Source organism: Sphaeramia orbicularis, chromosome 17 (genome assembly GCF_902148855.1).
Source record: "Sphaeramia orbicularis chromosome 17, fSphaOr1.1, whole genome shotgun sequence".
Classification (NCBI taxonomy): domain Eukaryota; kingdom Metazoa; phylum Chordata; class Actinopteri; order Kurtiformes; family Apogonidae; genus Sphaeramia; species Sphaeramia orbicularis.
This window is the reverse complement of record NC_043973.1, coordinates 23,043,145-23,071,007: the sequence shown is the minus strand read 5'-3', so window position 1 is coordinate 23,071,007 and position 27,863 is coordinate 23,043,145. Positions and strand designations below refer to the sequence as shown.

The window sequence follows — 27,863 nt, the reverse complement described above, 5'->3', positions numbered from 1 at the left end:
CAACTCCAGTGGCTGACAATATTTACGATCAAATCTATATTTCCCACCTTTCTAGTGTACACAGATTGAGTGTTTGATACTCATGAATCTCAGTAGGTGTTGGGTGAAGCATCACTTAAATAAAAAAGTATGGATCCACTGGAAGCTTTTTTAGATTTTTTAGACTGTTTTCATTCAACAGTGGAACAGACAATATTTGAGAGTGTCATCAAAATGCAGCAAGCAGGGTGTTGTTTTTGCAGATACATTTACATTTTCATTAGCTTCCTATTGTTGCACAGTTGTTCTTGAGTAGGCACCAAGTTGAAGCCTCTTCTGAAAAGAAAAAAAAAAAAAAACCCAGTGGAGCTGTACCATTCATGTGCATGTTCAGTAAACAGTAAGAAATCAATCACAGTCTAATGTGTGCTGGTTTACAGAAGTCTCCTGTTTGGTGTTTGTTTACTTCCTGTGTATGCACCTCTGTGTTCTAATGTGTTCATCATTCTATTACCAGATGGTTAAGGGATCTGTTTTGTGTTTAAATGCCCTTATCGCAATCAAATACAAATCTTTGTGTGTTTTTGTGTGTATGTCTGTGTGTATGTCTGTGTGTGTGCGGTTCAGTTCTCAGTGTTCAGACTTCATCTCTTCTCAGTTGTCCTGTGACCATATACTGGCTGATCCACCCAGAAGATGAGGGATATCACAGAAAAACTCATCATAGTGTGAGCTCTATTTCTCCATGCTGTTTCTACTCCCCTGTTTTGCTACCTCCCCCTGCCCCACTTTTGAACTTCACCACCATGACAGTGATGTTGTCGGGGCAACCTCGGTAGAAAGACTGCAGAACAATGCTCTTGGCACCGAAGTGCGGCTCGTCCAGGCGTTCTCGGACAAACCGGACGGCCTCCTCGTTACTGAAGGCGTCCCAAAGCCCATCGGATGCCAGTATCATGAACTCTGGCTGCAGTTTATCCAGGTCAAAGGTCATGATATCAGGATCGGGGATGACTACGTTGAGGTTCTTTAAGGGATAGTCACCTAGAGAACGGGACATTGCTAGGATTCCCTGGACTCTCCAGGAGCCATTAAAGCTGATGAAGCCTCCTGATGGTGGAAAAACACATAAAGAAGACATTTCTTAATAGCAGTTTATGGATATACAGTAAATTAACCCTTTCATGCATAGTGGTCACTACAGTGGACAGCGATTCAAATCTGTTTCACTTGTTCCATTAGCAGATTTTTTTTTTTACTCTCCGGTATCCCGTTCAGCAAGGCCCTTACTAAGCACCAAGTGTGCCTTTTTCACACACTTGTGAAATAATGTCAAAAAAAATTTCATACTGTTTGTTTTAAATTCTTTTACACTTTTTTTTTCTATTTCATCAACTTGAGCTGTAAATAAAAATACCAAATACTCAATAACTGTCACATTTTTTAACCCTTTAAATGCCGCATTTGTATGTAAACAAACCATTTTTTTGGATGCAAAACACAAAAAAAAAAAAAAAAATTTTCAATATACTACATAAAAAGTGGATCACATTTTATTTGATTTTTTTCATCCTGGCATATGTCAATGATTAACTCCAACATTGGTAAATTTGCATTATTATTTTTGGTGCTATGTCGAATGTTCAAAAATACTAGCATCTGCCACCAAGTGTGTGTAAAATGCACACCTATAAATCAAACTATTAAATATTGTATATTGATTTATTTTTCTGCTCTAATTTGATTTTATTTTTGTAAATCAAGGTCAGCCATAATCATACATATCAAATGGAAGAAATAGTTCGTTTTAGGCACACTTGGGAGACAGATGCTAGTCTTGTCATTTTCTTTTGTTTACAATGTGCAAATTTTAGTTGGTGGGAAGAATTTTAAAGATGCAAAAATGAACAACTTTTGAATTCTAACCTTATTTAAATTGTGAAAAATAATATGAAGTTTTTTAAAACAAAGTGCAAAGTGTGCCTAAAAGGCGCACCCGGATACCGGAGGGTTAATTCAAGATTTTTTTGCTTAATTCAAACAAAAAAATCTGCCAATGGAACAAGTGAAAATGATTTTGGTAAGAGTTCTTGAAATAACATTTTCAAGATATGTTGTCTAAAAATAAGTTCTTATATCTCACTGAAAAGTTACTCTTTAGGTGATTATGTCTTATTTTAAGTGTGATGAGATATTTTGACTAGAAATGAGAAAAAATACACTTGGTAAGATTTAGATTTTTGCAGTGAGGTGCATCATTCATACACTGACATTCACACCATTACTGTAACTTTGCTGTTCTTGATAAATCTGATCTGCACTAACATATTTGAGTGTAAATCAAATGCTAATTGTTATTAGACTGTAATTAACAGGTTTTTTTTTTTTTTTTGTTATCAAGAACATTTTATTCATACTATCTGACTAATAACTAGCATTATAGTATGTTAAAATGTAAGAAAACACATTAAAAATTTCTTTCGGATGTAACAGGGTCTCATATTGAACCTGAGGTAACAATTGCAATATTTGGCATTACATTACATTCTTTTAACCAAAAATCTAAAAATCTGATTGCCGTCACCACTCTTCTAACTCGTAGACTAATACCACTAAAATGGAAAGATAAACAACCTCCAACATTTAAATCTTGGTTTCTGGATCTTTTACATCATTTAACATTGGGAAAAAAATCAGATATTCTATAAGAGGATGTGCCAATAAGTTTTTCAGTACCTGGCAACCTGTTCTGAATCACATAAAAAAGGTAGACCCCTCACTTATTCCAGAGGAGTCTTACTAATATGAGTATGTGACTAATATCTGTGTCCCTTATTTATTAATTATTATTATTGTCAATTATCTTTTTGGTTTTTTTTTTTGGTGCAACAGGGTGGGAATGTTCATGGGTTTGGGTTAAAAAACAAAAAACTATGACTGTATTATGCTTGTGTGTGACTAGATATGCAATTAAAACACTTTGAACAAAAAAAAAATGTTTTTATGTCATAGTTTTCACATCGTATGCCAGTAAATGCATGTTTTTTTTGCTTCAAAAATTAAATGCGTGATATCCAGCTGAGTGGATATTTTTGTAACTACATGAAAAATAGGTTCATAAAAAAATGTCAGTCACATTGTTTTTGTCATGCCTAAAGAGAAATAAAAATACTCAGGTAAAAAATCTTGATTAAGGTTCTTATAATTCATACACGAAAAGGTTAAACACTGACATTTAGCTGTTTACTAAGACAATATTATTCCAGAATATACCAGCAGATGGCAGCCAAGGCCCCCCATAACTACTACATGTAACACTTCAAGCCTTGACATCACTGTTATTCCTCTTTTACATACCTGCCCTCTTGATCCGCTTGCGCTCTTTCAGTTGATATGGTTTGTGGTCATGCGACAGTGCAACAGCGTTCCCGTCTTTGTCGCACAAAACGCCACGCGAGTCTCCAACGTTGGCAACCGTGAGCTCTCTGTCTGACAGCAGGGCTACTAAACATGTTGTTCCTGTATCAGAAGAGAGAGTGCAAAACAAAATAGCAGATGATGCTGAAAAAAGTGACATTTCAGAAAGTGCTTCTATTAAGATCTAAATCCCGGCCACAGATAAATCTGTTTATTTTAACCAGCTGGAAGTAACAGATGTTTGGGATTGCAACATCAGAACAGTTTGAGAAGCAAGAGACAGTTCATGAAGCTGACATTTTACTCCCACATATTTGACAAATACACCGACTGAAATTAAAACTACAGCGTAAATTTGTAAATAATACTTGTACTAGATTTGATGCACTTGCAACATTATGTGTCGATCTGCCAACAAAAGCCAAGTTGGTGTTTGCTGAATATGATACCACAACTTTGTAATACACATCTCACATATCGGAGCTCTACAACATTCTTGGATCAACCCCATACTTTTCACTACACACAGGTAATTATGATATCTTCTGTTTCCAAGGTTGTAAAAAAAATATGTATCTGAATGTAAGATGTTGAGATTACAGATCTGAAAGTGGACATTTTAATGAGAGTTTTTAACCCCTTAAACCAGTGTCTTTCAACCTTGGGGCCAGGACCCCACATGGTGTCACCTGGGGTCAGCTGAAATTTTTAGTAATTGATAAAAATAAAAATAAATCTTACAATTAAAAAATATATGGTGAGTTGGGTGAGACAATCCCATTACATGTAAGACATGAAAAACTGTGAAGCTGAAACAGAAGCACTGTGGTACTGTTTATCTTTCAAATGTTCATTGTGGTCAGTTCAGATGCTGCAGCTCTTTCATAATTCATAGTTTGAGTTATTGTTTGTTCAATATTAATTGTCAGCCTTGTAAATCCAAGCTGGACTGACTGTACATATCCTGACCAAGGAAAATAAAATTCTCACTTTGTGCAGTAATCTACACCTGGCTTTTCTGCCTCCAACCATAATAACATACATTATATAGACTAAATGTCGTCTAAAATTAATGTTTATTTGCAACATAGTATAGTAAATAATTACATGATCAAAAACAAATTAATTTTAGAAAAAAAAAAAAAAAAAGGTCTCCGTTTTGAATGTCTGGGGTCGCCAGAAATTTGTGATGTTAAAATGGGGTCACAAGCCAAAAAAGGTTGGGAACCACTGCCTTAAACCCTAATCCTAAAATGCTCTGCCTGGACTTTTTTTTCTTATTTTGACTAAAAGGTTAGAAAATATGCTGTGAGTGAGTCTGTTTGCCCATTTTTTAGCACTTTTTTCCCAGATCTTTCAAAATCTAGCAATCATTTACAATTTACTGCATTAGAATTCTGCTAAAACGGCTTCTTCTCCAGTTTCTATTACAAGCATGAGTGAAATTACCATAATGACCCAATAAAACCTATAAAGCGTAACGTCTCAGGTTTCAGAAACTGTTGGAATTTTTCCAATTGTACGAATAGTGAAAGAGTTACAGCCATCCAAACTGCATATGCGCAGGGTGTGTCAGCGATGACACATCAGGTTTTAAAGAGTTAAAGAGTTTTCAGTGGGAAATGTATGATAAATTAGTGCAATACAGCACTGAGGGTGTCAGTGCATCTTCCAGAACTGACATAGAGACAGATAAGCTGCACTTTAACATATTCTTAATAAATGAGAAGCAAGATAAAATACTACATACTGATCAATCTGGACTGTAAAGGGTACTCAGATTTATATATAGTGCACTGTGGTGTTATACTGTTACCCTTCTCACTTTTCTCAGCCAGCATTAAAAATGGAGTGGGAAATGTCAGTTGGTAAGTTTTGAGCTGAGAGGACATTACGAAGGGAATTGTGACATTTTCTTTAATAATAAAAACACTCACATGTGTTGGAACTAGCAAAGGGCTTGAGTGTCAAATGTAGAAGTCATTATTTTACAGCTAATCAGAGAATAAATAATTCCACTAAACAAGTACTTCTGAATTGTACACATATGCCCTCTAACCCCGCCCTCTTCTGACCTGCTTCGTCGTGGTTGGCAGAGAGCTTGTCCAGCATCTCACGATCCACAGTCAGGATGCGCTGCTCAAGGATGCTGGCGTAAGAAAGAGCACTCTCTCTCTTCTCTCTTTCGAAGGCCTGCAGCTGCTGTTTCAGAGAGTCTGGCAGGTGGGCTTTCACATAATCAGCTGCAGCCTTGGGGGGAGGGGGGGTGGGGTGGGGGTAGACGGCGAAGGAAGACACAAAGAAAATGAGACAGGGTACAAAGATTTAGCCCTTTCATGCATAGTGGTCACTCCAGTGGACAGTTATTCTACAGCTGTTCTCTTGTATATTCATGGGTTTTGTTGTTTTAGTTCCATATCAGCCAACACAGCACCATCCCAAACACTGCAATTCATACCACTGTTGTAACTTTGCTGTTCTTGGTAAACCTGATCTGCACTAACATGTTTGCTAATTGTTTTTAGACTGTAATTAACAGTTTGTAATTAAAAGTTTAGTTTTTTGTTTTTTTTTATTTGCATATTATCTCCATGAAGTGAGTAACAACTAGCATTAGAGTATGTTAAAATGTGAGAAAACATTAGATTAGCTGCATTAAAAATGTTTTTATTTCATAGTTTTAAAACAGTATATCACTTTCAGATATTACGATTTAAATACACATTTCTTGGCTTCAATTTTTTTTTTAACTCCACAAAAAATAGGTCCGTTAAAAGATATTAAATCACATTCTTTTTTCGTGCCTAAAGGAATAAAAATACTCAGGAAAAAAAATCTTGACTAAGGTTCTTATAATTCATGCATGAAAGGGTTAGAGTATGTATGGGACAGTGCTGGAGTTCACAATGTTAAATGTCAGCAACAAAAACCAGGGTCAAACATGGCTGCTTCTAAATAATGCTGAAATGTTTCTCTAAAGCTTTAATATAACATCTAAAATCAGTATTGGCTTAACATTCTAGTATTGTTTTTTTTTTTTTTTGTCTTTTTTTAAACATTAACTTCCATGCTAGTATTGTATATCCTCCTGAGACCGCAAAGGACAGGATAGTAAAACTTTTGGCTTTTTTATGTTGAATAATTGCCTTGATTGGAAACAACATAATGAAACATTTTTACACACACATTTGTATAGAATGTCCTTTGCAGTGAATAGCATTTTTTGTTTTTGTGTTTTTTAAGTAAAGCTGTGAAACGCGTGTCCCCTATAGAGGACATAAATGCATTGCTGGGTCTCAGGAGGATATGACTACAGTGGATACAATGCGTATACAATTTTAGTGAACTATGTTTTTATTTAGAGCAGGGGTGTCAAACTCATTTTCTTCCGGGGGCCACATTCAGCCCAATTTAATCTGAAATGGGCCGGACCAGTAAAATAATAGCATGATAACCAATAAATAATGACAACTCCAAATTGTTTTACTGCAAAAAATAACATGCAATTATGCCACTATTTAAATTTACAAACTATCCAAACAAAAAGGATGTGAATAACCTGAAAAATGAAATTTGTTAAGAAATGTAAGTACAATTTTATCCATACAGGGTGGGGAAGCAAAATTTACAATATTTTGAGGCAGGGATTGAAAGACAGTGTATGACCAATTAGTTTATTGAAAATCATGAGAATTTAAATCTTCAAATCATATTTTACTGCATTTCTAACTGTCTTGTTGTCTACCTCAAGTTCAATTGCCATTTTTCTCATGGATTTGGTTGGATCCTTTAGGATTTTGGATTTGAGAGCTTTAATAAAAGCTTCGGTACGTTTTTTGTTGCTTCCTCCACTTCCAGACTTTCTCGTAATAGTTTTGCTCATAGTCATTCTCTTCTTTCTATTATAAACAGTCTTTATGGACACTCCAACTATTTTTGAAATCTCCTTTGGTGTGACGAGTGCATTCAGCAAATCACACACTCTTTGACGTTTGCTTTCCTGATTACTCATATGGGCAAAAGTTTCTGAAAAGGTATGGATAATAGTGTTAGGTATGATTATGACATCAATATATGTTTGGTTTCAAAACAATTGACGTAGTGCCTGCTGAGAAAAAACAACTAAATGTTCATTGTAAATTTTGCTTCCCCACCCTGTATTATGCCTCAACTTATCATTTATAGGCTACATGTGCATTGTAGATCAGATCTACAAAGGCACAAAACATTTAGTAACAGGCAAAATATTGTTAAAATTGCACTTCATTTTCTTAAGACATTTCAGGTTGTTCATATTTGTTCAGGTTATTCACATTTTATTGTTAAAGAATAGTTTCTTAATGTAAATATTTTCATAATTTAATGTTTTTTGCTCTAAATCAAAGAGAAAAAATTGGTATTGTCATTATTTATAGGTTATTATGATATTATTTTTGAGCTTGATGCCATAACTTGCACTTTGGCAATTCATACCACGGGCCGGATTGGAAACTTTGGCTGGCCGGTTTTGGCCCCCAGGCTGCATGTTTGACACCTGTAATTTAGAAAGAACAAAAATTATGCTGCATCTGCTTCTCCATCCGTGAGTATTTTATCCCACAAAACAGCATTTTAGGAAACACAAACACATTTCAGTGTAACGATAGTGGTGCTTTTGTTTTTTCTAAAGTTCCAGAAAACACAAAACGGCAAAAACACAAATGTAATCCTATTCGTTCTCCATTTCACGTTACAGTTACATACTGCAGGTGTTCTTTGCTAAATTATTAAATAATGCTCTTCCTCCAATGCAGCCCACTTGCCTTCCCCCTGTTCTTACTTATCTGCTTCCTCCCTCATTTTCTCTGCCAAGATTTCCATTATGCTAATGCTGTCAAATCACATCAGAAATGGAAAGATGTCATTCCATAATAAATGTCACTTTATTACACAGTTCATTTTCACGGCAATGCGGCTTTGGAAATTAGCCACTTTTAGCCATTATGCACCTACATTAGCGACATCTTTTAGTGAAATATCTCTATGGTTATATCACATAGGGGAGAATCATTATAGATCAACTGCATATGTATAAACCTATATGTTAATGTTGCATTTGACTTAACTTCCTTGTGACAGTTGTGTGTAATTTAGAGCTACGATCATACATTTTAGCTCGGCTTAACCTGTGCAAATGTATCTATGATTAAATGATCGATGGGCTCTTATACCACAGATATGTTTCAAACTGACAGATGTAATTTCACCCAAAAAAGACAGAGCTGGAAGAGGGAGAAGCAGAAAGTAAGCTGAAATATGATGACAGAAATCATCTCTTACTAAGACTCTCATCCTCCCCTCTCTCTGCTAGATGAGTGTACTCGTTCATTCATTTAATTAATTGGTGGAAAAGGGCACTCAAGAGTAAATTTTGAGTGTACATTTCCATTTGCTGTAAACAGCTAAAAATGCCAGAGCTGTTGCAGTCTCATTCTTTAGAACGGACTCAAATATTTCTCAGTCAGTGCATTTAATGAGCCGCTGTGATATATACTGAACTGTAATATAAGTTGATGAATGTGTATTCTCAACATTTGCTGCTTCGTGAAGTGTCAAACACCACTGGAGTCAATGTGTGTGAGAGATATGACAAATATGAAATAGCATAGAAATATGACAGTCAATAAAACATATATATTCCTGAGTTTTAACTGGAAAATAGTCTTAAAAAGAGAAGCAGCTTTGGCTAAGTGGTATAATTTTGTGCCACCTGGGATAAAAAAAAACAACAACTGTATTTCAGAAATAAACAAATAGAGACGTGTTTTCAGAGTCAGGACACACTGCCCTGCCAGAGTCCGACGCTGCTATTTGGTTTGGCGGCATCGTTTCATTTGGTATTAGTGATGTTTGTGTGCATGTGTGTAAAGAGAGAAGGGCTCGTTACAGTTGCGCAACTGCAAAACTACATAAAAAATTAAAAACATTCCAGTAAATAAATCTCCTTTAAAACCACACACTCAAGAATTTTTCCAGACAGCATCATTAGCAGAGTGAGCCCCAGAAGGTAAACACAGCTTTCTCAAATGACCCTTAACATTGCACTCACTCATCTCTCATCAGCTTTTACAGTGAGTGTGTAGCTTTTTTTTATGTTTTGCAAATGGGCCTGAGTGTATTTCCATTGCTCAGGATGAGGGCCGTGCATTAATGCTAACAACTTTAGTATATGTCGGTGACTCATTCTGTTTAAATCCACTAAAAGAGAAATGAATGAACATAATGTATAACATAAAGGGATAAAAGGATGAGACAAAGATGCAAATGTTTACAAAAAGACACACATACAGTTGCAGAAAAAATTATTAGACCACCCTTGTTTTCTTCCATTTCTTGTTCATTTTAATGCCTGGTACAACTAAAGGTACATTTGTTTGGACAAATATAATGATAACAACAAAAAATAGCTCATAAGAGTTTAATTTCAGAGCTGATATCTAACCATTTTTCATGTTTTCTTGATAATAACCAAAATCACTTCAGTTCTTACATCAATATCTATGGCATTGCACTGACAAAAACAGTGCTTTTAGGCATTCCATGTTTTCTTTTCTGTCTGTTTTAGTCACATGATCCACACAGGAGTTAGTACTTGATTGCATAAACATTGTTTTTGATGACTTTTGATGGTCTAATAATTTTTTCCACGACCGTATAGACTCAGATACGTGATTTTGAAGAGAGAACGGAAAGGAAACAGATTGTGAGAGACTGAATTGAGAAGTAGAGAAAAACTGAGAGATGTCAGAACAGACAGGAAGGTTAAATATTTGTTCAACTGACAGGAATAGACATAGCCGTCCAGAGGAGTAAACACCCTCGACTCTATTTGTTGTCTTCCTCTCAGTGATTGACCGAAAACCAACAGAAATTCTGCTGACATCTTTTTGAAGAATGAACTCTTGGTGTAGTTTTTCTTTTTCTTTTCTTTTTTGTTTTTTGTATCAAAGCAGTCTAAATCTGCATTCATCATGTCAGATCTATGCAGTGCTTTTCTAGGGTGATTTCATACCACAGCAGCAGAATATACACCAGTCTAATTTATGGGGTTGTCTTTACTAAAGATATGCTTAAGATATACTCCTCCTTAATGTACAACTAAAAAATAAATAAAATAAACTAAAAAGGGTGTTAATGAGTGAAACAGTGATAATAAAAGCTCTAACACCGAGAAATTGTTGGAATTGGAGATGCAAGTGCTGAAAACGGTCATATCACGGAACCTCTGGGGGACAGAGATGATGGTGAGACAGATGGCATCCAGGACACGTGGTCTTCTAGAGGCAGCCATGAGAAACAAGTGACCCTTGACTACATGAGGAGTGGAGGAGAAACAGACAAAACCTACACACACACACACACATACACATGCTCTTTGTGTTGAATCCCATGTCAACTCCCTAGAGTGGCAGTCGCATGGAGGAGGTGTGCAAACAAAAGAACACAATGCTGCATGGGGTTGAGAGCTGGCCTGTTGGAGAATGGTGAGAGGATGAAGTGACTAACACAAGTGGTGTATGTCATCCCCCCGATACAAACAGATGTTGTAATGGGCTGTTCTAAACCCTGTAGGGTAGTGAGTTTATAGTCATATATTTTATTTATTTGGTTTATTTGATAAGGACAGATACAAAAGACATAGTCCAACCGTAACACAGCAGTCCCATGCATGCATCATAGTGCTTATAGCAAAAGCTAATTTGCAGCACCGGTCCCTGGATGGGCTTTTATGAAAAGTTCAAATACAAAGAGGAATGGAGAGACAATGACCTTTTATAAACAAAACTGTGGTATAGGAAAGAAAACAATCAGGTTAAAACAAAGAAACAGATAAACATTATACAAGCATTAAACATGAGTACACTGCTGTTTCTGGCACATCCATTTTTTTTTTTTTGTAAGTTTTTGAATAAACCTATTACATATATATTCTTATTTTAACCTAATATCTAACATGTCATGTCATTTATTTAGTACATATATCATAAATACTATACTCAGTCTTTTTTTTTTTTGAGAGGGATCTTGCACAGAAAGCACTATCAGCCTGTGTCCTCTTAAGTCAACCTCACCTCTCCTCTCTATACCTGTTTATCTGTTTTACCTATTTATCTGATTTTTGTTTGTTTGTTTGTTTGTTTGTTTGTTTTTCTCATGCCTTCTGCTGTAATGCTTTTAATGTTTTATGTAAAGCACTTATACATGAAATGTGCTATATAAATAAAGCTGCCTTGCCTTGCCTATACCTGGTCTGATGCAAGAACTTCAGAGTGATGGGGACCTTATCTGAGGTCTGGATGTATACAAATGCATACATTTATTTAAAAAAATAAAAAATAAAAATAACAAAGGGCCCATGTTCCCAGCCTACCTCTCCACCGTGACCGTCAAATATCCCGAATATAGACGGGTGGCTCTTGTTGGTGATGTCGGTGAGCACCTCGAAGCGGTCCTCCATGTGATCTCTCCTCCCTTGTATGGAGTACACGGCTACGTTGTTATTCTTGAACTCCCAGGTTTTGGAGAACTCTGCATCCAGAACACTGAGGCCTCCCAGCCGGTCATTCTGCATCATCTCCGCCACTTTCCCCTTCACCATCTTCACGGCATCCCGACTGGACTTGACGATGGTTTTCACCTCGTCCGTGTGGAAGAAATAACTCCACAGAGCCAGACTTATGCACAACAGAAACAACGTCTCCGGCCTGAGGAGAAAATAACGCATGATCCGACCCAGAAGAGACAAGAGCGTCATTGTGTCTCCTATCATCACACGCAACCAAACTGCGGTCTGTCTCTCTCCTCTGCACAATTCACTCCATCCGCTCACCGGAACTATCAGAAAATCGATTCACTACCACGATGTCTGACAAAGACCTGATTTCAACATTTACAGTGCCTCTCTGGAACCGAGCGCATTTACGCACCGTGCGGCTGCTGCCACAGACACTGGGCCGGGAGGCGCAGGGCGCAGGCGGACAGACTATCTCATTGACTCAGTCCCAGGTCTTGGTCCTATCCTCGGCTCTCGGACCAGCACTTACAAGAGAATTCTACCAGCTGAGACGATCTCCCTCTGCCCATTGTAGGATGATGGATTTTTTGGGTTAGACCCACCCCACTGAGAGACACGGGAGTCACCGGGGGCGATAGTCGACGACGTGACTCGGAGATGTCCTCCTTTTCCACGAATGACCCCGTTTCTTCTCTTGGATATGAGTCTGTTCACCCTCCGCATCAACATAACATTCTTCGCACACACACACACACATACACACACACCTCCCCTGTGCTGAAGCTGTGTTAAACTATCAACAAAGAGATGACACCAAATCGGAAGTCATGTATGTGTATGTAAATAAAGCAGTGATAATGGAAGGAGGCGCACTGGTGCGGACTGTGCAGATCTGAACTGCGGACTTTACTGTGAAGGCGCTCGGCGGATGCGGTGTTTTGTGACTGAAATAGACTTGATGCGTTCCTACTTTAAATGTGGCCGCGTTGACAGGAGTGCGCAGCTGCAGCCTCGTACGACAGATCGGCAAAACACTGGGACCAATGGCGGTGGCTGCGGTATTAAATGATGACGTCATCTGGTATAATATGATCCCATGTTATGGTCATGTGGACGCATGACACATTCAATACCTCTCACACACATCATTTCACTTTCCTCACTTCATGCCATCTCTTGTATTTAGGTTTCCTTTAACACTTTATGACACTAGGGAGCAAGTAAAAGAATCAATTACCTAAAGACTAGGAATAGAATAGAATAGAATAGAATAGAATAGAATAGAATATGCAAAACTGACGAACTATAGTTGCTTTGCTTGAGACGCTCAACTCAGGTATGTTACCGCAGTCTCTGCTCAAAGCAAGCATATCAGACAGTGCCCTCTACTGGACATCTGGAGAAAAACATCTCCCAGCCCCAATTACATGACATTACAGTCATGTGACTGGAAGTGACCACGAGTTTTTCTTGTATTCTAAACCACTAAAGAGCAGGTTTCTGATTTTAATTTGTTTGTTTCTTGCTGGTTTGCTTTTGTATGTGTGTGTGTGTGTGTGTGTGTGTGTGTGTGTGTGTGTGTGTGTGTGTGTGTGTGTGTGTGTGTGTGTGTGTATTAGGCTAGATATTGAGGGTTAATTTAGCCCAATCAGCCGAAAAAATTATATTAATATTCATCTACTATAAAAAATATAATAAATCAGGACAATGGATGTTTTTTTTCAACTTTTGCTCAAAGTTTAGACCCTAATGTTAATAAAAGTACATAAAAAGTGTATTTTAGAGCAAACTTTAATGTTCAAACATGATTTTTAATCTTTGTGGGGTGAAATATATGCTATTAAAAATCTCCGACACAAACAATAAATTTATGCATATCATCGTCAATCCAGCTGAAAAAAAACAGGCGAGATTAAAAAATTCTAATTTCTCTTTTAGTTTGTTACTGTTTACTCAGGCATAGTAATAGATACATTATTTTAGACAATGGGAATAGATTCTGTGAGGTCTCTAAATGTCCACAGACACCAAGAACATCCATATGAACCTTATTATTGTGAAGTAATTCTTCATTTACTTTGGGTATGTCTTTTTAGGCGTTTTTCCCCTGAAAATATGGTCAGGGTTCAACAGGTTAATATTCCAGTCCTTTTCTGATTTTTGAGGAAATTCATGTCAAGGGTTCAACCTCCATAACAGACACATCCTAATACATGTGAGGTCTGGTTCAGTGTTTCCATAAGGTTTGTTGGGTTTACTGGCCGCTTTGGGTTTGTTAGATCAAGGAAGTGAACAGTTGGATTAATGTCGCCATGCTGCCTGTTTTGGGACTTTGATCCTCCCCCGTTGGGTTTGGGGTGATCCATTTCCCCCTTTGAGGTTCTGCCAAACGGTGTGATCACTACAAGGTATTGCCCTTAGTAACTCAGACATCATTCAATGTCCAAGAGTTTGTGTGTGAGCATATTGTATGTGTATGTTTGTTAAATGTGTGTCTCTTTGTGTAAGCTTATATTTTTGTTGTTTGTGTACAAAGCAAGCATGTGTGTGAACAACACCCCAGCAGTGTATACACTCTTTGGCCTTGGAATCATATCCCATATCACAAAGAATAAAGTCTCGCCTTGTATACAACCTGCTTTATTTCACATCCCATAGGAGTCACGTAATCTGTTCTTGCCAGCCCACCTACCTCCTAATAACCCATGGTGTTTTCTGTCCATTGTTCTTTCATTGCCTCAACGGTGCAGAAGTTGGCTACCAGGGGCAATAAAAGGAAGGAGGCAGCCTGCATCACTCATTAGTTGGAGGGGATGGAGTGAAGACTCAACACAACCTACAACAGCAGGTATGGTGCTCCTGGAGCAATACAGTACATGATCCTCATACTAGGTTGTATTATTTATTCATCTACTTTCTATTAAACTAATGGTTTGCTTTAGTCATTTCACCTTTTTTTTGATCAACATGTGTTTTTTATTTCTAACCTCAGCCATAATCTCCCTCATAGATCAATTTATCGAGTCCTCAATATGCCATCAGTTCGTTTAATCTTCCTGGCTGCTGTCCTTGTGGTGCTCATGGCCGTCCTTACCTCTGGAGCCAAAACCACCCGCTGGCCCAAACCTCAGAGTACCAAGAAGCCCCCGAGAGCTGGAGCCAGTGGCGGCGGAGGATTTGGAAGGACCACAACCACCACTCATTCTAGCAGCCTTCACACAGATGAGACAACTGAGGTTATGATGGACGCCTACACGCTGTCCCCCACAGACAGCACAACCTATCCTAGTGATACGTATCCCACCGAATTTCACACTGACGCCGTAGCACCCCCTGGGAACACCCATGGAAATTATACACTTGACTACAATGAATGCTTTTTCAACTTCTGTGAGTGCTGTCCACCAGAGAAAGGCCCTGCTGGGCCCATGGGACAGCAAGGGCTACCTGGGCCTCCAGGGGAGAAAGGGCCTCCAGGTAAAGTTATCTGTCCATTTTGGATGTTTTTAGTCTAAATTTACACCTCGGCTTATTTTTGTCCTTTATTTTTCAGGATTACCGGGAGAGAAGGGAGAAACAGGACTTAGAGGAGCCCCTGGCCCAGCTGGACTACCTGGAGCCAATGGACTCAATGGCGATATAGGTACAACGGGGCTTAGAAGCAGGAGAGTTCTTGATTGTATCTCCATAACTATCTCTCTATCCCTGCCTGCTTTTATGCACAACACTGTTTTCATTAAGTATTTTTTGGATGTCATTTTCTACGCTTTTTTTATTAAAACTACCACAGGTGAAAAAGGTGATCAAGGGCCTGTGGGTCTTCCTGGGTCCCCTGGAGTTCCTGGTAAACCAGGAGAAAAAGGTAAATTTAAAAAAAATCTGTTAGAATTGAATGAAAATAGATCTATACACACAGTGGGTTTAAACAAAAAGTGACAGAAAAGATGGAAATGCAATATACTGACTTGTGCAAATTCATATTCTGTTTGAAAATTAATGATCATTTGCCATGTCAGTTTTCAATGTAATCTCTTCATGTTCTGTAGGTGATCCAGGCCCCAGAGGAGAGAAAGGAGAACGTGGCTTCAATGGTTTGAAAGGGGACCCGGGAGAAAGAGGAGAGCCTGGGCTGAATGGGACTAAGGGCAACACAGGGAGAGAGGGGCCAATGGGTCCCCCTGGGGTAGCTGGGACAAAGGGTCAGAAAGGAGAGTGTACGTATGGTGAGAAAGGAGAACGTGGGCCCCCTGGACCGAGAGGTGAAAATGGAGTTAATGGAACCGACGGTATGAGGGGAGACCCGGGGCCTCCAGGAGTGAACGGGGCCAGAGGGCCACCAGGACCACCAGGAGGGAGGGGTATGGCAGGGCCAAGGGGGGAGAGGGGAGCTAAAGGAGGACGAGGACCACGAGGTCCTAAAGGTGCACCAGGTGAGAGTGTGGAACCAGTTCGCTCTGCCTTCAGTGTGGGCTTGTTCCCCAGCAGGTCCTTCCCTCCACCCGGCCTGCCTGTGAAGTTTGATAAGGTGTTTTACAATGGGGAGGGGCACTGGGACCCAGCACTCAGCAAGTTTAATGTCACATACCCAGGGGTCTACTTATTCAGTTACCACATCACTGTACGAAACCGGCCTGTACGCGCTGCCCTGGTGGTGAACGGCGTCAGGAAGCTGCGGACACGTGACTCACTGTATGGTCAAGACATCGATCAGGCATCTAACCTGGCTCTGCTGCAGCTGAACGAAGGTGACCAGGTGTGGCTGGAGACGCTGAGAGACTGGAATGGAGTTTATTCCAGCAGTGAGGACGACAGCACTTTCTCTGGCTTCCTGCTTTACCCAGACTTAAAGACCAAACCTACTACAGCAGAAAACCTGTGACAGCGGCCTTTGACCTTGGATGCGCTTTGACTTTTACTTCTTGTAGAATCTGCACAACTTTCAGCCTATTGCACTGCTCTGTCGAATTAATGTGATTCAGCTAATACTGCTGCTTCAGTATCTGTTTGCTGCTGACATGCTAATCAGACCAAATGCTTTGCTTGCCTTGCTGTATTTGGAGATGGATGAGCCTTGATTATATTGCTTTATGCAACAGGTAGTTACTTATTTTCTTTGTTACAATGCATTAAAAAAATGCTATGCTTGAAACTGATGACCACTGACTTTTATTTATTTAGAACCTATGGTTATTATGATACAAATTAACACAGTTTAGCAGAGACAAATTAATAGTAGTTAGTAATAATCATAGTTATAGTTGCATTTTATTTCCACCAGAGGGCGATAGGTGTCTAGATTTTGTAGAGATACACTGTTGCAACAAGAAACAGTACTGTGAGAAAGGCACAAGAAGAAAAAGAGTAGGAGGTGATATTACCAGCAACAAAATGGAAGGGAAACATTTAACATAAAAAATAGGCCCAGCATGTTTCCGTGCACTAAATGATCATAAACTGAAGGAGGATAAATAATTCTTCAAATCAAACACAATACACACATATCTTACCTTTATATCTAATTTACCACAGCTCATATGGTTTTACATGTTCTGACTTTTCTTTGCTGCATTTTAATCGAGACAGCAGGAAGGAATAGCAACAAACTGTTTGAACAAACACTGAAGACAGTTAATGAAGGAGATTCTGTCCCACGGGAACTACGGTACATGGGTTAAAAAGCGTTAAACAGCTGATACAAAGGGGGAAAAAAATAATGCCTATTAACAGTTTATAGCCATAACAACAGATTAGCTGCTTTAGAACTGCACAGGGAGAATAACCCACCCTGATAATTCTAAATAATCCATATAATGTGTAATGGAAAAAGGAGCACTGACTTTTACGGATGCCGTGTGAACAGTGAAAGCCTCTCACTATATCAAAATGTATGGTAGCTTCTTGGCTCATAGAAAAACTTAAATAAAAGATTTACATTTAAACTTTTAAAAGCCTAACTGGAAATATTTGCAATTTCATTTTTGGTGTTTATTTTAACGTAAAACAGTTTTATATTATTTACAATATCTTTTAAAAAATGTCTCTAAAGTATTTGCCAAAAATCTTAATTCATTCAGAAAGGTCTAAAATTTGAAACTGGAATATCACTTCCAGGAAAGGTTGTTGTTGTTGTGTGGGGAAAAAGAATCCAGCTGACTTCTTGCTGCATTGTGCCATCTGAATGAATTATAAACCACTCTTTACCATTATGTATTCTTTCCAGTACAGTGAAAAATCATGCATTCACTTCTAACTTACAACCCAAATATTACATTATCCTCCAAGTCTACCTTGCAAAATGATTTGGAAATTCAGCTCTAACAACTGTAACTGGCTCAGAATTTGAAACTTTTAGTAATTAAAATCAACAAAATGAATAAAAATTTAAGCACTTTTCATTTAAATCATTCATACTTTTATATAAAGCATCATAAAACTAAGCAATTTAATACATTTAATATGATGTATGTTGTCCTATTTACCTGAGGGAAACACAGAGTCTGGAGTGTGACATGATGTGCCCGATGGCAACAAACAAACTGAGAGAATATGCTCTAAAATGCTCCAGGATAAAAAACCTGGTATTTTCATGTTGTGATTTCATGTATTGATTCATTCTTATTTTAATCATCAGTGCGTGAAACACATACTATATCTTTATTGATTTTGTGTACAAAAATGTTTGACTTAAACCCATAAAGACCTTAACATCCAACAATGACTAAAAGCTTCTAAACTGTTTAATACCTTTTAATCCATTAATCCTATCAATATATGCAAATAACTGGTGTAAAATGCAGTTTGTCATCTTTTCATGGTCATCAGATATGACCCATTTGGACGTTCAGAGGCTTCGTAGTGAACGTGGAAACATCGTCATCTTCTACAACACTGATTCACCAGTAAAACCCATGGAGTTGGATCAATGACAGTGGATGGAGATGGACACACTTGGTTTATGTTTAGTTAATGATAGATTTGTCTGAAAAAGTCACTTTTTCTGCAGTTTTCTCTGCTTTTGATATAATAACCTTTAACTTCAATCTAAGCTTTTATGAAGATTTACATGATCAGTAAATTAAATATAAGAAAATACTTAATTTGTACTGATAAAATAAAAATACAGAGGATAATATTGTAAATAAATGGTAATAAATCCCTTAAGAAAGGTTAGATATGGAGAAAATTTCATTTGGGAACCGACATAAAAGTAGCGCTGGGTCTTTATGGGTTAAAAAAAAATCTAACATCACAGTTTCAAAGAAATCTGAGATGATTTATGTTTGTGAATTTTCCATAAAATGAAAAGCTCATGTTATTAATATTTGGTATTTTCATTATTGGATCTGAAGGTTTTCCAAATGTCTAAATCTGACAAGTTTTTGTAATTAAAAAAATCAAAGCCAAAAAAAAAAAAAGAGCATAGCCACAAAAAGAACATTAAAGCTTTAAAATGAATGGCTTAAACTTTTAATAAGGGCAAATGTAATATGTTTGTAAAGCCAAACATCACAGTGAAACCTGTTCGAGACAAGCACCCAGAACGACATCTCCATCTACTGGTGAAGGACATAAATTTTGCATGAAATGTCCACAGTATTTAAGCTGCTGTTGGTGCTGATGGTGTGTGTGTGTATGTAAAAATGTTATTTTGCTTGTTTGTTTATAGGCCTATCTGTGTATGTGTGTCTTTCCATGTGTGTGTGTGCATTTATGCATTTCCTACTACTCTGTGTGAAAATATAAATAACTACCTTGGCGGTGTGTGCAGTGTAATCTGTTCCCAGCAGGCTGGATTCCCACTGTGAGAAAGACAGTATATTGTTCCTGCAGCACCACAGATAACAACTCATTAGCATACTGAATCATTTGGCTGCAAGAGCCACTCTGCCACCCATCTGCACCGAGCTGATAAACACACACACACGCCAGCTCAAACACACGCACACACACCGATCTATGCAGAGTGCACACAAACATGTACACACACACACAAACAGGCACAAGCCTCCTCTCATTCCCTCCCTTTCAGTGCCTCATACACACTCCCTGTATTCCTCTCTTTTTGTGAGTCTGTCTTTTTGGAGAGTCAGGAACACTGAAGCAGGTAAACGTTTGGCAGGCATTAACCCAGAGAGCCCCTTAGTTGAGCCTCAGCACAGCCAGAGCAGAGCGCAGGAGAGGTCTCCAAACACCTGGATGTCTCTGATGCTCTCTGGAAGCAATTATAGTTTTAAGAAATATCCAAGTACTGGTTGTGTTGTAGTAGTACTAGTGGCACAGACCGCTGTGGAAAGTTAGTGGAGAATAAAGACTTCTGAAAATATCATGGGTAAAACCTCCACAGATACGGTTAATTTCTCATTAATAGCCACAAGTTAATGAGCAAAACATTTCTATTGCGTAAGAAAATAACTTGTGGCTGATGGGAGCTGATCAGTGTGGCTGTTTCACAATGTACAGACACAACAGTGTGCAAATGAGTGGAGCAGAGGCTGTCAAAACCACTTTCACAATGGCAGGATATCCTGTGGGTTAGCGAGCCACGGTAACCTCCACAGGAAGTTGTCACTTGTTGGGAGGAAGTGAGGATTCCAGCATCCATTGGGAAAGTTTCAGGAGGAGGTTGTGGTTTTAACTACACGGCATAGACAGATAAGGTGGGAACCTGCCTTAAGAGATTGTATGATTAGATTATTTCATTATTAATAAGTGTGTAAATGGTAAACTGTTAGCTATACATTGCAGTCAGGCATTAAGGATTGAACTGAACTGAACTGACTGAACAAAATTGAATTAAATTATTTGAACTGAACTGGAATTGAATTTATTTGAATTGAGCTGAATCGGATTGAACTGAAATTGACTAAATTGAATTGAATTATTTGAATTGAATTGAACTGAACTTAACTGAACAAAAATGGAACTGAACTGAATTGAGCGGAACTGAGTTGAATTGAATTGAATTGAATTGAACTGAATTGAACTGAAAGAGGTCTGACACATGGCTTTTACTCAGTGTATTTTATTCAGGGCTTTTGTATAAAATTCATTGATTTGACATTGGATATATTCATAGATACAGCTATCATACAACAAATATGTCATTACCAAACGTACAATGTCCCTTTACTGCAATTAATAAAATACCAGAATTACCAAAGGTACCAATATAGGCTACTATAGTCCTGCTCAAAAAGCAGAATAACCAACAACAGTGAGCAATACTTAACTGTCTTTATCAGAAAACTGCTGGTGTTGTCATGGTATTAACACTGTTTAGTGTGTGCACGTGTGTTTTTGTGCGCGTGCCTCTGTGTATGTATGTGAACATGTGAAATGCTGCAATGAAGGGATTTATTTGTGTACCTTACTAAACTACAACTGCATTACAGTTTAAAAAACACTGAAACAGACATTCATATCAAAAGGACTGCATGAGTCATTGTATGATTTTGTATGACCCATTAATTGTACATTTTAAGACACACTGCATGTCCTGTACCTCTACAGCAAATTCATATCATTCAATTCATCCTCAGGGAGTGAAATTCTTTTGGTGTTATTTTCTCATCACCAAAGTATAGCAGAAGTAATTGGTACCATATTTGATGTACAACATTTAGCTGTTTGCTTTACATCTTGAGTTTCCCTTGTCCCCTTTCGGTTCATTTCATGCCTCCCAAAAGACCATTTTCCTAGTAAACCCATTAACAAACACTACGGTACATCTCAAACCACATTACTTGAACTTCAGTCACTGTTATTACATTGTGCAGTGAAAATATAATGCTATTTACAATACATAACTGCGAGAGTGTAATTAATATCCAGTCCGTTTACAACCTCCAACAGCCACCAAACTTTCTTTGTGTTATGAATGTATCTGTTGGGCAGAATAAATCACCAAATTCATTCATTGAAGGTGTACAACCATAGATACACAGCACTCTCCAGGCCATTTGACATGCTGGATTTATCCTGACTGCACAAAATTATAATCTCCAGTGTCATCGTGAAGTATTGGTCAACATTTCATAATCATACATCACAATTCTTTTTCCAAAATGTCTCTTGATTGTTTCCTTTGTTTGGCTTTGTCTTGTGTTGTTCTGTTTTGCGTTGTCTGCTCATTTTCCTTTTTTTCAAATATCCTGTCTTTGGACTTTCAAAACACAGAAAGTTATAATCCGCAGGTCATTCAAAGACATGAGACATGCAGAATGTACAAGTCTTTTGTTTAGATCAAACTCAGTCGATCACTAATCAAACCAAGCTATTCATCAGTGCTGCCTCGGGTGTCATGCAAAGACAGAAACGTACACATGATCCACTCATATACCAGTCTCTATCTGCATGATGCTTGATTCTCCTTCCTATACTGATGATGCAAAGCTAATAAGGTCCTGGGCGTATCCATCTCTTTTTTTATTCCTGTCATTGTTTTTTAGTCTCAGGTTGGTAGCCTATTGGCATCAGCATCATCGGCGACCAGAGCCATCTAAGGGGCGTCCATTTCGCCTCAGATCCCTAGCAGCTAGATGGAGTGGAGGTCCACGTGAAGCCTGTAGAGTCCTTGGAGCTGGAGGTGAGTCCTGATCCTCCATGAAGCTCTCAGGACTACCCTCAGCATCGCCATCAGGCAGGCTTCCACAGCTGGAGCCCGGTGACATTGTCTCCAGAAGATCGTCCCTGGCCAAGCTCACCACCGTGTCTTGATGCGGGCCTCCCTGGGGGCCCCCGTCATGGGCTCCTACCCCAACTAGGAGCCCAGTCTCTCCATCAGTTGTGCTGCCAACATTCCTCCCCCCATCCTGGTCCTCCAGGAGGTTGGAGAGGAAACTAATGTACTTCATAGCCAGCCGCAGGATCTCATTCTTACTCAACTTCTTATCTGGAGGGTGAGTAGGGATGAGTTTCCGAAGCTCTGCAAATGCCCCATTTACATTTTGTTGCCGCCAACGTTCACGACTGTTCGTGAAGATACGACGTACAATTTTTGGTTGACCAGCTAACAGGAAAACAGAGGAGAAAAGATAGACATGGAATGGGTAAGTACAGGAGATACTGACAGAAGATACCTGCATGAATGATATTTATTGCAGAGCAAAAATAGACAATGCAGTTGGTAAAGGCGTAGATCAATACAAGGGCATAAATAAAGAATGGAAAAACAATGCACTTAATTAAAATTGCTGTAAAACAACATGACAAAACTGGAAGAGGAGGAAACAGAATAACAGATCCACATACAGTTAAATTTGCTTGAAGAGAAAACACAATTTCAAACTTTTCTTCTAAGTTGCAGTATTGTCCTCCATACAACCATGGGTTTTAAAGGATACACCAGAACTTCTTTAGAGACTTGCAAAAGTAAAGTTTGTTGTGTGCCACACATTGCTCAAATGGGATATAAGGGAAACGGTAGGCAGATTTGCATGCCGAACCCTAGAAAATGGTGTTAGGGAGCTGTGTGCTCCCTTTTTGATATTTTATGTACTTTCTTTTAATTAGGTATGACAAAATGCCCAACTGCAGGTAGTCACATCCTCCCACCCCCAACAATGGTGTCTTCCAGGCTATTGTCGCCCTTGGAACACACCCAGTCTATCTTAATCCTTCAGCCCACTCTGCAGTAAAACCTTGGCATGGAGGCAGCAGCACCCCCATCTTCCACCCCTGTATATTGCAGTGAGTGGGCAGTGGTGGAAAGGATGTTTCAAATGAAATAAACCCCAAATCCGCCTGAAAAGAGTTTGCTTTAATGGCATGCAGGTACATGTATTTGACATTCAGATTAGCTCCATTCATTTATACCATGAATTACAGTGTATTTATTCCTGTGGTTTAAATGTTTACGCTGAATTTTCTTTTTGTGAAGCATCTTCTGCAGCATTCAGATTAGGTACAGTATAGATCCATGTCAGTGAATGAATGACAATGGAGATGAGGAGGGGACGTTTAAGGGACTGTATTGGCAGAAGGAGGACACAGCAGAAGTGCGTCTTACCATACTTATAAAGATCTAAAATGCGCCTACCCTCGTCGAGTTCAACCTCATAAGGCGCCGGGCGGCGCTTTACCCTGTTGCTGGGGTACATGCTGTACTGCTCCGACTCCCCTCCAAGACTACAGCAACAGAAAGCAGACAGATATACACAAGTGTATCAGTATACATGAGATACAGCAGGTCATTCAGGTCTTTGTATGCTTAAATATGCCTAAGTCTTCACCACCACATACACATATAGAGACCTAACTACCACATATACACACACACACACATGCACATACTTCCCATGTGTTACCATTGCATGAACACAGTTATCTGGGCCTATACATGCAACACAGGTAAGTCTATTTCTGCTGAGCATGTACCATAGAGTCCACACCTGAAACTTTTAATATTGTATGATGGATAGCCCTGTGGAAGTGGACACATAAAGCCATGGTTATTCTTTTTCCATGTCCATCTTTACCTGTTGATGGCGGCTAGAGGTTGTGCCAGGTTGTAGAGCATCGCCCGGGCCGGGACAGGAAACGCGTTTGGGCTCAGTTGGACCATTCGAGCGTCGTCTCGTTGCGGCGGCGGCAGCGGCAGCGGTGGAGGTCTGCGAAGTTCCGTTATCGGCACCAAATGGCTTTCAGTCCTCTGCTCCACCGCTTTTATAGCGTCCCTCCTGGAGAGCTCGATCACCGGTACTTCCCTTTTCAGGTCAAGGGCGTTGTGAGAGGCAGTTTCCTTGGCAACGCCGTTAATGATGATGCTGATGCTGGTCCCGTTGCTCGAGTTCTGCAGAGGAACGTCATCCGTCTCCTCAACCCCCTTGAAACTCCCTCCCCTCTCCTCCCCCTCCTCTCTCCTCGGCTCCTCGTCCTCCTTGCATCCGTTTTGTCTGGAGATGATGGAGGAGTCCTCCCGCTTTCCAGGACCGGGATCTGTATCGGGACTTCCAGGACAAAGCTCTGGCTGCCGTTTTTCCATCATTTTTATATCGTCACCACTCGTTCAAGTCCTCTACGTCCTAAATAAGATTTTTTTCGATTAATTAAAGTCAGTACATTGGGCCTATGTGACAGTCCTAATATTCCAGATAGATAAGCATGGATCACTGTATCTGCAGGCTTATGGAGAACCCATTATTGTACAAAATATCCTTTTTCTTCTTAGATCTATATTCACATTTGTTAGTATTTCCAATAATAGATATAATAAAAAAACGGGGTAAAATAATTCTGATAGGCCTATATTTTAGTATATTTTTTATAAGTTATTTTAAATGTAAAAGGGTGAAAGAGCCTCAGCCATGTTTTCGTATTTCTAGGAACTGTAACATATAAATATTGTCATTCTTTGACTATAAACCTTGAACTGTGATGTGACTGTAGAGATACTATTTTTTGTTAAATGATACAGAATGTCTTAAAGTTGAAATAAGATGTCAGCTTTTCTTTCTAAGTTATTATCCATTAATGCAATTGAGTCTGTTTCACATTTTTAGCACGAATTTTGAGTAAGTGCCATTTGAAACGTTAACTTATCATTGCCAACGAATTTTATCTTGTGGTTTCTGCATGTATGTTTTTTTTTCTTTCTTTCTATCTACGAACCCCTTATCTAACGCTTATTGGCCTTGAAATGAGTTTACAATTTTACCGTTAAACTAATATTTGGATGTTGACCTAATATTTACTGTGTTCTGAATTTATATTTGAGGATAAAAATAATAATAATAATAATAATTTCAGCTCATTTACTTCCAGTTGTAATTATGTTAAATTTGAGAAGCCAAAAAAAAAAAAAAAAAAAAAAAAAGGCTGTAGTTGCCAGAAACGAAGGTCTCCGTCGGATTAAAACCCGTCCTTCCTTTTGCCTTAAGCAAATCCAGAAATAGTCCAGGAAACACGGAGAATTCCAAATCGTACCTGAATATTTCATACAGACAGAGTTGGTTATGCAATTTTTATATTTATCGAGGCGAAGAAGGCCATAATGCTGTTGTAGAAAGACGCACATCATAGATTTGACACAAGGAATAGACTATATAATATACTACAGCAGTCTTATGTGTTTGATCGGTAACTCATTTCAATAAACTGATTATTATTATTATTTAACGCGAATTTTTTTTTAAAAAGGGGGATTTTATTTCTAAGAATTATACAACAGGCCTCGCATCCGTTATTACATCCCGTATAGTCACAGCCAACCGATCGGACAATAGTAAATATATATATATATATATATACAGACTAAATATACAGTTAATAGCAAAAATAAAATGTAAACAACAGCAGTCGTAGCTTTTAAAAACAACGAATTTGTTGGTTTAAATAAGGATGAAGCTTGTTATTTCCACTTACCGTTCCAGCCGTGTTGTTGATGTTACTGTGTAAGTGGAGCCATTTTGTGAGTGGGTCATCCATGTCTGAGGTTTTTCTTTTTTTTTCCACCGAGTTGTGGAGCAGTGTGTGTGTGTGTGTGTGTATATGTGTGTGTGTGAGTTATTCCTCGCCGCATCCAGTGCGCTCCCTCAGTATGGGGAGCGGAACACAGGCCGCAATGTGGCCGAGTGAGATAAGCTCACGGCAGCGGCCTCTTCATTCCCGATAAGCTCCTAAACCCATTATTTATGAAATGATTCATTATTATTTGGCTGTCGTGGGCTATATAGGCTTGTGGAGGGCAAAGCATAAAAAAAAGCAAACAGGCACGGCGCAACGGCCTGTAACAACGTGAGGTAGTATACTGTAGCCTGAGCTATAGTTGGGCTGTTTTAATTTTTTTTTTTTTTTTTTTTTTTTGATGAAAGAAACAAAAGCTCAGGTTAAGCTTTTGACCTATTTATATTTCCAACAAAAGAATTTTTTTTACTAAGCCTATTCATTCTGAAATAAGATAACAGATAATAGCAAAGGGTCGTCTATCTTATTTTTTATTTTATTTTTTTTTCCCCTAAGAAGAAGAGTAAGGACATATCCATTAATCCTTCTCCATTACTACGCCTTAAGCCTCAACGTGCCACTAATACAATAGATTGGAAAAATGATGAGACTCTAATTATGATAAGGATGCTTTAATTGAAAGGCCATAATTATTTATTAAACAAATAAATAAATAAATAAATATATAACTGGCCTGCGTGTCATTGTTTGTGTTGGGGGGCCTCGGTCGGCGGTTCCCCGGGGTCCGTGGGGAGTCATGGCTGGAGGAGATAAAAGCGTATCGGCTTCTGGTCCATCAGATAAAAAAGAAGCGGCATCAACGGCGACGCGCTATCAGAGCGCATTCAGGCCAGCCTAAATGAGAGCAGGTACATCCTAATAACGGATAGACCGATCCCAGATCAGCCTTATTATATCAGCCAAGACAATTAGCGCAATTAGTATTGTTGTTCATTAATTAGTCAATTAATTAAGAAACATAGATAGATAGATAGATAGATAGATAGATAGATAGATAGATAGATAGATAGATAGATAGATAGATAGATAGATAGATAGATAGATAGATAGATAGATAGACTTCCACTCTCCAGATCACAAGTGTTAAACATGCGGCCCTTGGGATGAATTTGTGAAATGCAAAAATTACACTAAAATATTAACAATCCTTTTAGTTTAGGTTCCACATTCAGACCAATTCAATCTAAAGTGGGTCAAACCAGTAAAATACTATCATAATAACATATAAATAATGACAACTCCAAATGTTTCTCTTTGTAAATGTAACTATTTTTATGTATTTACACTAAAGTAGAATTTCGCAAAAAATGCGAATAACCTGAACAAATATGAACAACCTGAAATGTCTTAAGAGAAGTAAGTACAAATTTAGCAAGATTCTGCCTGTTATTAAATGTTTTGTGTGTTCGTAGATCCACTGTGATCTGTAAGTTATCATGTCCATGTGTAA

At 38.5% G+C, this 27,863-nt stretch overlaps 3 protein-coding genes across 5 annotated transcripts; 1 reads left to right on the top strand and 2 right to left on the bottom strand.

Moving 5' to 3' along the window:
- Positions 1 to 146: 146 nt before the first annotated feature.
- ppm1la (protein phosphatase, Mg2+/Mn2+ dependent, 1La) lies at positions 147 to 12,745 on the bottom strand. Its single transcript, XM_030160769.1, has 4 exons — positions 11,807 to 12,745; positions 5,472 to 5,646; positions 3,337 to 3,498; positions 147 to 1,089 (listed from the first exon to the last, which is right to left on the bottom strand). Exons 1-4 carry the CDS (start codon positions 12,203 to 12,205, stop codon positions 734 to 736), a joined length of 1,092 nt encoding a protein of 363 aa, XP_030016629.1. The 5' UTR covers positions 12,206 to 12,745; the 3' UTR covers positions 147 to 733.
- Positions 12,746 to 14,310: 1,565 nt separating this feature from the next.
- otol1a (otolin 1a) lies at positions 14,311 to 16,984 on the top strand. The gene is made up of 6 exons (XM_030160176.1): positions 14,311 to 14,358; positions 14,701 to 14,798; positions 14,961 to 15,427; positions 15,504 to 15,593; positions 15,741 to 15,812; positions 15,997 to 16,984. The coding sequence occupies exons 3-6, from the start codon at positions 14,983 to 14,985 to the stop codon at positions 16,827 to 16,829; spliced, it is 1,440 nt and encodes a 479-aa protein (XP_030016036.1). The 5' UTR covers positions 14,311 to 14,358; positions 14,701 to 14,798; positions 14,961 to 14,982; the 3' UTR covers positions 16,830 to 16,984.
- A 3,972-nt stretch (positions 16,985 to 20,956) lies between these two features.
- Positions 20,957 to 27,451, bottom strand: tal1 (T-cell acute lymphocytic leukemia 1). 3 transcript variants are annotated; one of them, XM_030160179.1, is made up of 4 exons: positions 26,312 to 27,451; positions 24,427 to 25,873; positions 23,958 to 24,076; positions 20,957 to 22,958 (listed from the first exon to the last, which is right to left on the bottom strand). In XM_030160179.1, exons 2-4 carry the CDS (start codon positions 24,933 to 24,935, stop codon positions 22,429 to 22,431), a joined length of 1,158 nt encoding a protein of 385 aa, XP_030016039.1. In that variant the 5' UTR covers positions 24,936 to 25,873; positions 26,312 to 27,451; the 3' UTR covers positions 20,957 to 22,428. The 3 variants fall into 3 exon arrangements, with proteins under 3 accessions (XP_030016039.1, XP_030016038.1, XP_030016041.1); XM_030160178.1 differs by having other exon boundaries at positions 24,427 to 24,972; XM_030160181.1 differs by having other exon boundaries at positions 23,988 to 24,076; positions 24,427 to 27,451.
- Positions 27,452 to 27,863: the final 412 nt, after the last annotated feature.